The sequence below is a fragment of the Formica exsecta genome, unplaced genomic scaffold (genome assembly GCF_003651465.1).
Source record: "Formica exsecta isolate Colony F162 unplaced genomic scaffold, ASM365146v1 scaffold15, whole genome shotgun sequence".
Lineage (NCBI taxonomy): Eukaryota > Metazoa > Arthropoda > Insecta > Hymenoptera > Formicidae > Formica > Formica exsecta.
In genome coordinates this window covers 3,102,098-3,117,255 of record NW_021848825.1, presented here as the reverse complement: position 1 = coordinate 3,117,255, position 15,158 = coordinate 3,102,098, and the positions used below count along the sequence as shown (strand labels likewise).

Sequence of the window (15,158 nt, the reverse complement as noted above, 5' to 3'; positions counted from 1 at the left end):
AATATAAAATTATTTTGAGCATTTTTTACCGTAACAAATTAAATGTATTTTATGCATTCTATTAAAATAATGTCAAAAGAAAAAAGAATACGCCATGCGGTTATCATAGGGATAAACGATTGATTATGTACAGAACAAATAATAAATAAATTTTCTAACCTTAAGTAAGCTTTACCATCACACCCGTTGCTTTCTTTCTAGGTTGCTGCTAGCACAATATTTATTCGCGAAAACACGGTTACGATCTCGCACGCACTATTAATCAGAAAACGATTGCGCGATACTTTGCGCGGCATGACGTCATACGTGAGACGGGCGCTTTATTACATTGCGACGAAAGAATAATGCAAAAAAGATACGATCCACTCAGCTCCCGAAAACACAGTTATGATCCCGCGACACTTTACACGACACTCCCGCCGATGTTGATCACACGCGACACGCATTTTATTATATTACGACGAAAGAATTACGCGAAAAAGATGCGGTCACAAGAAGCTACGATCCATCCGGCACGCGCGACATCTCACAAATAAGCGCGCTGGACGAAAAGGCAGGGACAGTTTGAAAATCGCGCAGACAACTTCGCCTACTATCCGTTCGCCACGATGTTTATACATACATAGATCCCATTCCACATATATCACGTCGTATATTATGTCATAGAATAAAATTTTTGTTTTGCGATATAGAATCTAGAATCAGTTTACGAACACTTCATCGTATTAATAATCTCAAACATTTTACTATCCATGGAAAAATGAATTGCTTTGATAATAGTTTCTTGTATTAATATGAATATATTAATTACCATTCTTCTAATTTTTATAATTATATAATTATTACGTTAATTATTTTTAAAAAATATTTAGAATAACGAGGAATTTTTAGACATTGTTTTTATTTTGTACATTAAATACGCATTGGACGAAACAAAATATTTATCTGAAAATGTTTATTAGTTTTCAGTTTTCATATAATACAGGATAACAAGCGTACGGCGCGATGTCGTCTTAGTCTTGATGGAAAGAGTATCCGATATTACATGCATGCGTAACATTCTCTTTGCCCCGGAAAATTCATAAGAATAAGGTATAACTTGCCGGAAAAAGCGCAGCGTCGCAAACAGTCTCGTCTAATATATGCTCGACGCGTCTTCGCTCGTTGCTCGAATAAGTTTCTTCGTCGAGGTTTTAAGCGGTCGGACGGTCAACTTTATACGTCCGCGCTGGCGAATTATGGAAATCCTTCCTGAAAAAGTTCAAAGTGCGGCGAGATCACGCTAACGTGTCAAAAGGTGCAAGTCGCTGCTAAAGTTCGTCAAAAGTTTTGACAAAAAGCATTAATGTTTGTTTTTATGTTTTTATGTTGTTATTATTTTGGCGATAATATATTTGTAATTTGATAAAGACTAGCATTGAAGATATTTAATAAAAATTAATAAAATTACATGGTTAATCTATTTGCTAAGAAAAAAATACACATCAGTAATTTTTTTAAGAAACTTTATAAATCAAATTCTTTTAAATATCAAACATATAAATTCACTAAAAAAATAAAAATCTCAATTATTTGGACATTGATTATATTGTTGTTGTACTCCCCAAAAATGTGTTTTAATATAATAAAATTGTTTTATTAAAAAAATAGCGATTTTGATTATAATCTGTTGACATCATACAGAATTTTATTAAATAAGATAATATAAAAAGCACATATATTATACCACATTCAAATAAGCAGTATGTTTTTATTGGCCAATTCACATAATTTTTTTTTTTATGCAAATTAATACGTGCTAGCATGTGTGCAACCAGTAGCGCGGCAACCCTTAATACAGTCGTGTCTTGCGCAATAGCACGTGTTTTTACGTCTGTTATTCTTGTTCTGTCAGCTGGGAACGGTGGTTAAGAAATCCGGCGAGAGGTTAACGTAAAGTGAGAATATACTTAATATAATTGTATGAAATAAATAATCGTGTATATATACATATATATAGAGCGTGGATACTGTTAAAATTTGTAACAAAATGGATCCAGCTTTACTCAAAGAACGAGAGCTCTTCAAAAAGCGTGCTCTAACCACACCAGTGTGAGTATTCAAGTTGTTCTCTGTGTCTCTATTATGTTATTGTTTTATCAATATACACATCATATACATTAGAATTAAATTGTATAATTCAACCATAATTCACATGTAGAAATTTAATGCAGTTTATTTCTTTTTGCATACGATTGTAAAATATAGATATGTAATGTATCTCGCAATATTATACTTTAACCTCACGTATCAAAATATTTATATTATTTACTCAAGAATCTAGATATGTATCTAGATAGACAGATATATAGACATATATCTTATAATGTGTGATTGCAGAATTGAAAAGAAGAAACAGGAGAAGGAAACTACAAAAGATGAAGCGCCAAAGAAAAATGAACTGCCAAAGAAGAAACCTAAAGTATCGTCCATGTCTATGGGTCCTAAGTTGGATATGGTTAATTATAAAACCATGACTGGTAGTACGCAATACAAGTTTGGCGTATTAGCAAAGATAGTGAAGCACATGAAAGCAAGGCATCAGGAAGGAGATGATCATCCATTAACGTTGGAAGAGATTTTAGATGAAACAAATCAATTAGATGTTGGATCTAAAGTAAATGATGATTTGCATTATACGATACAGCACAACACGACGAAACATTCTTTTATAAGTATAAACATATTTGTTTCATATGTTATTAAAAGTTTATGTGAATGAATGTATTTATATAATTATATAACAGAAAGATATTTTTTGTTGTGTCACATCATGTTGTGTTGTACAATCGTGAAACATATAATCAATCTTAAGCATTGATTGTTTTCTGTATATTTATATTCCTGTTATTTTTTTATTTTAAAAACAAGTTGTTTTTCCTTATGTATTTTTAGGTTAAACAATGGCTGCAAACCGAAGCTTTATTAAAAAATCCTAAGATTGAAGTTACATCGGATAGTAGATTTGCCTTTAAACCTATGTATAAAATAAAAGATAAGAAATCCTTATTGAGGCTTTTGAAACAACATGATTTAAAAGGCCTTGGAGGTATATTATTGGAAGATATACAAGAGAGTTTACCGCACTGTGATAAACATTTAAAGGTAAGTTAAAATATATATAGAAATTTATTTCATAGCCATTTGCCTGACAAATGTTAATTATATATATATTTCAGAGTTTACAAAATGAAATTTTATATATTACACGACCGCTTGATAAGAAAAAGATTGTCTTTTATAATGACAAGACGGCACAGTTCCCTATAGATGATGAATTCCAAAAATTATGGAGAGCTGTTGCAGTAGATGCCATGGATGATCAGAAAATAGACGAATATCTTGAAAAACAAGGAATTAGATCAATGCAAGATCATGGTCTCAAAAAGGCAGCACCAATCAAACGAAAAAAACCTGTTAATAGAAGGAAACAATTTAAGAAACCAAGAGATAATGAACATTTAGTAGATGTTTTGGAAACGTATGATGATTAAATAAGGATATCATAAGTATTCTATTTTTTGAAAGAGCATGAAATATAAAAATTAAAAATTATCTTGAGATAATTAGTATTAGTCTCGAATAAAATTATTATATTATTTAATTTACCTATAAAAAGTATTATAATTCCTTTTTTTTAAACTTAAGTCTCATTTCTCAATGGGCATATGGATTAATCTTTATTGCTGATATAAATGCCATACTGAATATTTACTTGCATCGCAATACATATGTAAGATATATTTTTAGCATCTAACAAAATATTCACATTATGCCTGAAAGTAGACATGTAGAAATTTTGTCAATTATATTATATAGCAATTTTTTTATACATTCAATCTCTTTTCTCTGTTCTCTTCTAATCTGCCTCTCTTGATCTATAATTAAATAAAATCGCGTAACTTTAAACAGCGTGACTAAAGTAGATGTTGATTACCTGTCAATGCCATATTAAATTGTACATTATTACATTATGACACAATAAATTTTTCAAAGGTTTGTTTAGATGCATAGTTGCAGATTGATAGAAAATTTTTGGAAGAAAATTATATAAATAATTCCCCTGAAAGAGAGAGATTATGCAATTTTACAGTTGCAATTTATTTTAGACATATAATAAATAAGTAAAACATTTTTATTGTCACATGATATCTCTTATTATAAGTACAAAATAAATATAGAATATTATAAGAATCTCAACATTTATATAATAAATTTATATACTATTTATATTGGTCACACACAATCAGCCTTTCTTTAGATGCAATACTTGTTTCATTTGCTAATGCGATAAAAAAATTACAAAATATATTACTATTTTGTATAATATAAGAATTATAAAAATTAGAAACTGTTGACTGTTTTGTGTATTATGCTTTTTTTAAACTTTTTCTAAACTTTTTTTAACTTCTAGATTTCTTCAGCACATTTCAGTAATTTTAATTTTAGTTGAGCTTTAGATATTTTTTCTATTGTAAAAATATTATTTATAAAGATTTGTACATTCTAAACGTTACTCAATACACATATAAATCTTATTACTGTACAAATTCGAAACTATGATATTTTCTTTGGCATTTGTAGTTTTATCTTTTTTATTCATTATATAACAAAATTATAATTTTGAATTGTCCTGTTTTTCATACTTTTCAATTTTTTAAAAACACAGTTGTATTGATCTTTCGTCATAGGACATTCATTTCCTTATATTTGCAATATGCAAATATTTGGAACAACGATCTTATTCTTTCGGTAGAGCAGAGTCACTTTTTCCTCGCGAATAAGCACGCGTTGCTTTACTACCAAGCATTCTGTCCAGCAAAGATTGTTTATTTCTTCTTCTAGCTGCGAGAACTTCTCTGCATAATTCGTGAAAAGATTCCGCGACTTGAGCAACCTACACAAATTGTGACTGCTTGAAGAAAATTGTAGCTTACACTCCAAATATTAAGTAGAATCTCAGTTACCTGCTCAGCAGCAGTTATTTCACTAAACCAACATTCAAAATCCTTCGCTAATATTTCTCCTTCTTCACCACTGACTTGTCGTAAATGAACCATGTCAGCCTTATTTCCAACAAGAGCAAGAGGCATTGCAGCTTCAGGATCAGCCACCGCTAGAGCTTCTTTTGCCTTTCTAACAAAATTAAAAGAGTTTCTATCTGTTATCGAATAAACCAGCAGCAAACCGTCGGCCCATTGCAAAGTTTCCATTGATGGCAATTCATCCTCACTCTGAAATATTATTTTAGATATGTAGGAAACTTATTTATATATTAATATACGTATAAGAGATTTTCTTATAAAGAGAAATTACCTTTGGGCATGTATCTAAAATCTCAAAAAGAATAGGTTCGCCATCGACTAGTACCTCATGCTTGTATCTAGTTTCTAAAAAATAAGATAACAAATTTGCACTTAAGTATATTGATAATAGCTACATATTATTTAATTTTGTCTAACAATAAAGTTACGCGATTTTATAATAACTTATAACACACATATCATAACAAAATATTTCTCAATATATAAATTCCTTTTTCTAGTTCTTTTTAAAAAATTAAATTGTAGGTACTTGCATTAAATCAAATTGAAAATGTATCAATAGAACCAAATTAATATTTTAATGAATACTTTTATTATTATGCCTCTTTTTTATTTATTTATTTCTTTATTAAGTTATCTGTGTCAAGTAATTTGTCGTGTATTTTTTTTTCTTCCTTTCATTTATATTTATACAATAATATGATTCGAAAAGTATTTCTTTTAAACACGGTAATAACTGCTAGTACAACTGTTTCTTACGGTTAAAAAATAACAAAAAATAAATTTTTTGCATTTATTAGGATATAAACTCTCTTAATAATCTTATTATTTTTTCAAGATTGTAACGAGAGAGAAATATCTGTGATTTGTAAATTTAAATAAATGAATAAAAAGAATCCGACATAACTATCTGTGTAACTTTCCACTGCGCAACTATTTAAGGGCTAACGGACCCAATTTGTATATCATTAAGCAGTCTCTCAGATTGAATTTAGTTTGAGATGCTAACACGGTACGTACTTCTCTTTTACCTAAGACCGCGTCTGTATTTGTACAAAACGATAAGTTTTGTTCAAGTGTTGTATCAACCTTGCATTAGTACTCGTCCTGTCTAGTGTCAAATTCGTCGTCGATAAATTTAGAACAGACACGGACTAAGGTATGCAGAAGGAGAATATACGCGGCCTTTTAGTAGCGGATTACAGCTGCTGGCAATTTTTCAGAACTGGCGCGATATGCTATCGTATATACATATTTTAGCATACACATACATAAGTTCTATAAGTCATACAAATTGATAAATCGAAAGTATCGGTTATGTTCTTTCTCACCTGATTGATGATCGTATTCCCCGATGTATCTTCTCGTCAAAAATCTTACTGTCAGTGCTGAAATATAATGAAAATATATGTTATATGTGTATGTAACTAATTCAAGCGTTGACATAATTATGTTGTACGTGATATAATTGAGTTGGCAAACTATAATGACAACCCGCAGGATACTCTCGCGCCTCGAACTCGTATATATCACAGTGATCTATATTTTATCCATTTGTTACAGCTGTATCTACTTATGCAAGAGAAAATTAACGTAAAAATATCATTTTTAGGCAATAATTTTGCATAACAAATTGTATTTAATATTTAACTACATTTTATTTAAAAAATATAATATAAAAATCAGTACTTAATTTTATAAATAATTAATATCTAATTAATATTCCTAACCGCAGCAAGAAATTTCATAGACATTATCGTGTATAACTATTTCTGTATATTTGGAAGATTCTGTATATATTTCGTGTATCATAAATATATTTGATTATAATCATCATGTGTGCGTGTGTATGTGTGTGTATGTATTCTTTCAATATAAATTGATTGATAATATACATTCCTTTCTATATGTGTATATACAAATTTAAGAAGATAGATATTTTTTCTTATTATTCTACTTTCTAAAAATAACAACATTTAATTATAGAAAAATTTATGCTAAATCCGACAAATTGAAACATCTAAGCGAGACTTTCACTGCTGTAACGGTGTTTAATCTTCGACGCGTTGCTCCAAAGTAATGTCCATTCCATTAATCTCAATGTCTCGCGTGAAAGTGATAAAGAAAGGTTGATCATTGCGCTGATACGTGATCTTGCACGATACGATACTGCATTTAAACATATTGCGATTTGATCTGGGGAAACGAGAGAACAACCTAGTGACCCGCTTCGAGGTATACCACACTATTTTTATCACGAACTCAAAACCTGCCGCGGCGCCATAAAACCTTGCGCTGACGGTGCGTTAACGCCACTATGGCTTATTCCATCTCAAAAAGCGATAGGCACCGAATTTTTATTGAACACGTATCGTCGGTCTATATAGATTCGGGTGATATTGATCGCGGATGATATACAGAATCTAACTTTTTGATACTATAAAATCAACGTTCTGCAAAATTAATGAATCTACAAAGAAATATATCGGACGATTTGTCGGAACACAAAGTATTTTTAAGTCAAGCTCTGAGACTTTAGTATAGTAAATTTATTATTATATATATATAAATTCAAACATCTTTTGAATTTAGAAATGAAATAAATGTATAAATATTCCATGAATTCAATAACGTTAAAATGTACCTCTACTTGAGATATACATTGTCTATAACATAAGTCACAGTTTTGATCAACAGAAACATGTAAATGTTTTAAAATTAGTATAACGATCGAATTATATTTGCGTCGGAATTTGAGACTCAAAATCATTGCGATGTTATTTCTCTCCTCTTTGATTTAATCTCAATGTCAGTGGACGAGAGTTTAGGAATTTCGAGTAGGCCAAATTTTTGGAAAAAATTTAGTTTTTTAAAAATCAAAATAAGAAGAATTGAAAAACAATAATTCTTAAATTAATTTTAAAAAGTATATAAAATATTATATATTTAATTATGTATATTGTACGTATCCAAGAAAAGAAATACAGATTCAAAAAACCTCGTAAAAGATTTTAAGAGATATTTAAAAAATTAAGATATTTTTTTGAATTTTTTTGTTTGAACAATTTGTGTTTAATCTAAATAATATTTTTTATTTACACTACACAACAGATTACTAAAAAAAAATTAATATCTTTCACACGCTATTACAATATCTTTTAAACAATACAGTTGCCTGAAATGTACAAAAAATGATATTTTTCCGACATAAGATTTCTCGACTACAGAGAAAGATATGTTATGGAAAGCATGACGAATCGTGACTCGATGATGATCCAACACGGAATTTGAAGTAAAACTTTATAAATAGCAGCTACGTATTTTGCAAGCAGAAGAGACGCATAGCTCTCTTACGAAAACGAACCAATTATTTACTCACCTATGCATTTACACTTGCCATTACCAAAAATACATACGGTTGGCTACTCACAGAGTCTTAATGTGTATCTTATATGTATATATATATATATATGTATCTCCATCACGCGGAGCTTGATGTGTTACTTATATGTCTTGCACTTGAATTTAAAGCGTTGACATTTAACGCGAGATTTTTTCTTTTTTGAAATATATTTTTTGATTTTGTTCTCCTTGCGAACGCTCATACAGACAACGACACGACTTTGCACACGATATGAAATGAATTTATTTATAATTATATATCAAGATTTCCCAATTTACGCCTGAGATTAGAGCTTAAAATTATTTCAGTACTTTATCCGTCACTCACTATTATACACATATATTTGCATTAGTGCAAAACAGGATAAAGCAACTGCACAAAAGCATTTTTAAAAGCTTGCCATTAAAAATTTTAACATATCTTGTTTGATGTAATTGATTATTTTTGTATCCATGTATTAATGTCAGGATTTGTAAAAAAACTTTATTACTGTTAAAAATTGTAGAATAAATAATTATAGAGAACCAAAAGCATAATTTTTCGTATATAAGAATTCAGCGATCTCTTGCGAACTTTGTAATTTCTATTATCACATTTAACTGTCTCAACAATCTGTATTTTTGTTTCTTAATGTATGATGCAAGATATTTTATTAAAATAAACTTTTTAACTACTTATTATTAACTACTTTTAACTATTTTAACTAAATAAATCTTTTTCGTCACAAAATGTTAATTGTGATGCCGTAGTGTGCATTCTTGCTTCAAAGTTTTATCATACATTAATATTGATATTAGCATTGATATGGAAAGCTCAACGAAATTTCATTATGAAGTTTGGTTCTATCGAAATGCATTCACTTACCGCTTTTGCCAACTCCTGGTGCTCCTATCACAGCCACTTTGACTTCGCACAGCGAACTCTTCTTCCTTCTGATGCCTCTAATTGCATTTGACGTCATACTATGAGCATTTGTTACTGCCGAAAAGAAAATTAGACAGGACGTCGTCAAATTATCGTACAAAAAGATATAATTATCCAAGAGAATCTTCAAATGCATATTCATTATCATTTTTTATCATATCTGAAGAATATTTTCAAAACTTAATTACAATTTTAATTTTATATTATGTATTTTTTAGAAAAGAAGTATATTATAGCTCTCTCTCCCTCTCTCCTCTTTCTCTAAAGAAATTGCAGTGTGTAGCAAATTTAATTATTATGCTGTTATTATTGCGATTGTTAACAATTATTATAATTATTATTATTATTATTATCAATATTATAAATTAAAAATTTATATGCTTGTGTTAGAAAATTAATTATTTTTGAGAAGATTATTTGCGTATTCCTCACTTATTGTGAAACTTCATCGCGCGGAACTAACGCTCCGTTGTTTTGAGTTATCGAGACACGGTCCATTTACCGAATGTTCCATTTCCTCTATAGCGCAATAAAAAAAAGCGAAGATTTTTACAGCACTTCGTGGCATCCGCCGCTTGTTTCTCTTTGGGCGCGTGTTTGAATAAGTCGTGCTATACACTTCGGAAGAGGAAGGGAGCGGCAAAGAACGCTAGTAGAGAGATGTAGAAAGGGAGAGAGAAAGATAGAGCCAGGAACGCAAGGAAGAGAAGGTAAGATGTGACGGGTACATTAATAGAACGGTTTGCACGCACATGTCCCGTGGAATCTTAAGAATTTCTCTTCGACTGTCTAACAATGTACCGGGGTTACGAATATCGGGTACGTGATTGCGATAGTGTGGTTTGTTACGAAATTTTCATGTAATCTCGCGTCAGTGATGTAGACTCGACACCGTTCATAATCGAGTTTATTAAAGTTTAGTGACTTACCAGGGATCTCTATTTAATAATAACATGTCGTTAATCTATTGTATACAAACAATTAATAAATCTGCGAGTAATAAATCGACTTTGTGCGCGAGCGAAATCAAGTGCTCTTCTATTAATTGTTAAAGCATTAACAATGCGTCTGCATTATGATGTATTTACCGACACACCTTTTTAAATATATGCACGTTAACGGGTCTCTTGGAGCATTTTACTGCATAACAAAGTAGCCGCGATCATATAGCGTAGATATAAATAGACGCTGCTATAAGAACGTAAAAATATATAAACCTAATATAAGTAGAGCATATCTAATATAAGTAGACAATATTTAATATAGCAAATACAGCCTCTTTTCGTCAAGAAATATTTTCTCTTTTTTATTGCATGTAACAGAAAAAAATATTTTTTTATAATGTTTAAGAATTATAATGTTTTAAGAGTGTAGACTATCGTGTAAAATCGTGCATTAATCTCGTATAATATATGTATTATTGTAATAATATTGCAAGTTTTAAAAAAATCTATATTTGATAAAAACTTTGCATCGTGTACAAATATATATATGATTATCGATGCACAATAATTTAGTCGAGAGAAAAGCTAGAAATGTACACCAACTATTTTGTATATCAACAGAATATATAAAAAGAAATAATACTATTTCTTTATATACAACTATATATAATATACGCGCATAAAGAATATAAATAATTTGACTGTAACTTACCACTATACACCAATATTGTTTTATTGTCCTCTTTTATACGCTATCTATCGATTCATATCACGATCGAACAATTTGCCGAATAACGAATGTTATAAGTTAGGAATGTATAATTGGGGTTTGCGAGTGTGAAATATAAAGTGTCTCTATCGAAGAATTATTTAATTAATTTTGCAGTCAAAAATTAAAAAATCGAATGCGACGCAAAGGTGTGTCTTTGACAATCGAGCATAGTACTCTTGTATTTTATTTTTCGCCGGATTGCACAATCAAATCATATGGAGATGAGAAAAGATATAATTTGACTGATGATCGCGCGTGTGCCACGTGGACTGATTATGAGTCAAACGTTTCGTTTGAATTCGCGATTTGAACCGCCGTGGCTCTTGGTCTCGGCGCGACTGTCTCGCCCTATTCTCTTCTGGCAACTCGCGAGACCCGCCGGTTCCCTTATTGCTCTTAAGCCACGCGGTATCCGCTTCCGGTACAGATGTGCGCGCAGACGAAGGTCGAGATTCGAAACGGTTGATGTCCCCGAAGCGCCGTGACGCGCCGTCTTTACGTCTTGATAAAATTGGAACAGATATACACGTCGTGGCATGATTCAAAATGAGAAATCAGAATGTAACCGGTATTTTTTAAGAAACGCGGAAGCTTCGCCAAACGCTGATTAAATTACAATTAGTGACAATTACAAAAATTACACCTGGTAATCTATGCGATGGAATAATATATACAATATGTATTTATATAGCATTCTTTGAAAATATGTTTGTTATTCTTTTGCAAAGATTCATGAATAGCGAATAAAAATCTAATGCTAGATACAAAGACATTCAAGATTTTTTTTTCAAGTTTTTGAGTGGCTAATGATGTCGCTTTTTTGAGCATAATAATTTCTGTTAAATAATAAAATTATTGATGCATATATAAAGCCCAAGATAAATGTCATAATACAGCTTTATAGGTGGTCGTATTTTATTATGTTATTAAAGACACAAGGAAAAAAAAAATTATAGGTTTACTCCAATATGACAAATAACAAAAAGTGTTTTAATAAGAATATAAGAATCACCGTTGCTATGTAAATTGCAAAATATTGCTGTACAACCGTTGATAACTTAACAATTTGATATGATATTAAAATTATTTTCATGTTACTACAGAGTAAAACCAAAGATACGGTTTTCTACGTTTATCGACAGCCTTTACTGCAATGGATACAATTCGTTCGCTTAGAGGAGCCACGTGTTGGTAGACTTGAAAATTTCCTCCTTTCCGACTTCATCGATCTGCTCTCGGTGTCGTCTCGAAGCTTCTGGACAACCACCAAAGAACCAGTTTACAATTCGCAACAGAACTGGTTTTGCTCGATCTAAATAACAAACCATTTAATTATAATCGAAAGTTTCCCAAAATTAATTTACATCCATTTGCCATAATAATTATAATAATTGATCATACAATATCAATTTAATATTCTCAATATACATTTAAGTATTTAATGTTTGAACGAATTATTTTTGTGTATTATTATAAAAAGTCGTCAAAGCACAAGGATCTATTATAAATGTAATAATTTTTTAGCTATCAATTAATTTGTTTTAAAGTATCAAGTACTCTCTTCTCTGATATATATAACTTGAACTATATATATAAATTTTTTTATTAAAAAAATTGTATTGCACTCAATTATAATATGTACTCATAATAATCAAGGAATTCTCGGAATCCTAAATGATACTATTTATATTATAAAGAAGGAAGAAAAAAACTCTTATGAAAAAATTCATATTAGAAATTACGAAGAAAATTATCAATTTTGCAGTTTATAATTATTATACAATATACCTACTAATATTTTTTCAAACCAAAATAATATGGTAAGATCTATAATTTATAATGTAAAAGATTATCTTGTGTTTTTTAGAAGCACGATAAAGTTATATGACCACAAAACGCGAATTATGTGAAAGATTTCGAAAAGAAATCGACGGTTTTTTTTTCGTGATCTATCACATAACTCGCGTTTTTTGGAGATTTCTCCTATACATAAAAATTATCATAATTTCTATTATGCAATATATACACACGCGAAATATAAATTATACCGTAACGAGAATCTGCTATTTGCCCGTCTATAATTCTTGTCATGCAATTTTTCCTGGATTTATGTTGGCAGTCATCTGCAACTTTATCGTGCTTCTAAAAAACACAAGATAATCTTTTACATAATAAATTATAGATCTTACCATATTATTTTGATTTGTAAAAATATTAATATGTATATTGTATAATAATTATAAACCGCAAAATTGATAATTTTCTTTGTAATTCCTATATGAATTTTTTCGTAAGGGTTTTTTTCTACCTGTTTCGTTATTGATAAATAATTACTATTGTAATTACAATCTCGATAATCATTATCTTCGCATATTGGTTTATATTCGATGTCTCTTTTATTAATAATTTCTGGAACCGTGCTGGGACTTCCTTTTTGAAACGAAGAAGATTCTATTTCCTACAATAAAAATTCGTGTTAGAAATAAATATGTGTATTGTAATATAAACTAATATGTTTCTCTGCGTGTAGTTATATTAAAAAATATGATATAAAAAATAATGAATTATGTGGATGTTTTTTTATGCTGATTAAATGAATTTTTGCTTTTGATGACATAATTTAATAAATCTGCAGAGAGAGAGAGAGAGAGAGAGAGAGAGAGAGAGAGAGAGAGGTTCTTTACTAACAATTCATTTTAATTTAATATTAATATTTTAAATATTTTTATTGATATTCTTACAGTATTTTCTGCAGCATAGTCTTTATGATTTCTAATGAATTTTTCTTGTTGCAGATTAATACTATCGTTCATCCTATTATCTGACATGTTGCGTATCGTAATCTTTTTTGGAGAAGTATCATGCAAAGTTATTACATTTTTCTTTTCGTATTTCTCATCGATTATCTCCATCTGTCGCAAGCTATCGCTGTAACTACTGATATTTTCATCTTTATCTCATACATATTTTATAATATCATTATTACTTTACTATTTTAATTACTTCGTATAATTACATAAATATTCTAAAATCAAATTTATCCCCGGAATTTGCGATATGTTTAATTCATTGTATAACATTTGAATGAACCGCATATAATTAAAAACATATGTTAAAATCTTATAAATTTTTATGTATAAGAACATAAGTATTGTCAATAAAGAAGATACGTTTGATCAAATTGCCTGCTTGATCGTTTGCACTTTTTATCGTGTATCGGTTAAACGATATTTTGGAGACGATATATAAATGTAAGAGGTCGAGCGTGCGGTTTGACAACAACATATGTCTTTCTTTTTGAAAATGTTCCTCGATGGTTGATGAGCCGGAATAATTTCATAAAATTCTGGTTATTAATGTTTTTAAATAATGCATTCAATCAGATATACAGACATACATGACTGACCCTGTCGTTGCACCGGGTTCTGACGATATATCCTTGAAGGTTGCATTTTGATGATGACGATGATTGCCTCGTGGATGACGCTCGTGTTTCTCTTCGGTGCTGTGATTTGTGTAAGATTTCCTCTTTTCGTATTTACTACGAGATTTTTATATTTATTAAGATTTTAAAACATTAATATATGCAGCTTATTAAATATTTGCACAATGAAACCGTGCTCGATGCAGGTGCATATATCATTTTTTTATAAGCTAATTTTGTAAATAAGAACACATACACAGAAGTATCACACAGAAGATCTATACCAAAATATAACTGACCTCACTAATTTATAATTACTGTCACCAATATCTATTTTGTCGATGTATCTCTGTCCATGATTCTTTGTATTTTCTTTGCATACTTTTCGGTATAGTTCTTGTATTTTTGGCTCTTTATCTTCATCTTGCTCTTTTACCTTTATTTTTTCGTATTCAGTTTCAATCTCAGTTAACGCATATTTCAATCCATTTGCAACAAGATCTATCAAAGCGCAACATGCTTTCCGAGCATCTAAATAATCATGTTTATTCTTTTAAATAAAATACAATATATAAATATATAAAATTTATATTTGTTTTCTAAATAT

At 29.8% G+C, this 15,158-nt stretch overlaps 2 protein-coding genes across 5 annotated transcripts in view; one reads left to right on the top strand and one right to left on the bottom strand.

Annotated features, from left to right (window-relative positions):
- The first annotated feature begins 1,866 nt into the window (after positions 1–1,866).
- On the top strand, positions 1,867–4,037 carry LOC115232733 (general transcription factor IIE subunit 2-like). Its single transcript, XM_029802792.1, has 4 exons — positions 1,867–2,091; positions 2,380–2,656; positions 2,935–3,144; positions 3,219–4,037. The coding sequence occupies exons 1-4, from the start codon at positions 2,030–2,032 to the stop codon at positions 3,531–3,533; spliced, it is 864 nt and encodes a 287-aa protein (XP_029658652.1). The 5' UTR covers positions 1,867–2,029; the 3' UTR covers positions 3,534–4,037.
- A 120-nt stretch (positions 4,038–4,157) lies between these two features.
- The window catches only part of LOC115232732 (ras-related and estrogen-regulated growth inhibitor-like), a 13,473-nt gene continuing 2,472 nt past the window's right edge, over positions 4,158–15,158 (bottom strand). Inside the window, exons 2-9 of one of the 4 annotated variants that reach the window (XM_029802787.1) lie at positions 12,313–12,439; positions 11,533–11,628; positions 11,014–11,015; positions 9,352–9,465; positions 6,416–6,472; positions 5,356–5,429; positions 5,007–5,273; positions 4,158–4,936 (exon numbers count right to left, since the gene is read on the bottom strand). In XM_029802787.1, coding sequence (XP_029658647.1) covers positions 4,781–4,936; positions 5,007–5,273; positions 5,356–5,429; positions 6,416–6,472; positions 9,352–9,465; positions 11,014–11,015; positions 11,533–11,628; positions 12,313–12,439 — 893 coding nt within the window. In that variant the 3' untranslated portion in view covers positions 4,158–4,780. Of the gene's footprint in view, positions 4,937–5,006; positions 5,274–5,355; positions 5,430–6,415; positions 6,473–9,351; positions 9,466–9,843; positions 10,470–10,507; positions 10,603–11,013; positions 11,016–11,067; positions 11,488–11,532; positions 11,629–12,312; positions 12,440–15,158 lie in introns of those variants that run through there. The other 3 variants (XM_029802791.1, XM_029802788.1, XM_029802789.1) reach the window with 3 other exon arrangements.

What these genes read in the sequence shown, in the direction of transcription:
- LOC115232733 (XM_029802792.1), top strand. Translation starts at nt 2,030, where the DNA reads ATGGATCCAGCTTTACTCAAAGAACGAGAGCTCTTCAAAAAGCGTGCT. An exon ending in CGTGCTCTAACCACACCAGT is followed by an intron (nt 2,092 to 2,379) that starts GTGAGTATTCAA and finishes GTGTGATTGCAG; the next exon opens with AATTGAAAAGAAGAAACAGG. An exon ending in ACTGTGATAAACATTTAAAG is followed by an intron (nt 3,145 to 3,218) that starts GTAAGTTAAAAT and finishes TATATATTTCAG; the next exon opens with AGTTTACAAAATGAAATTTT.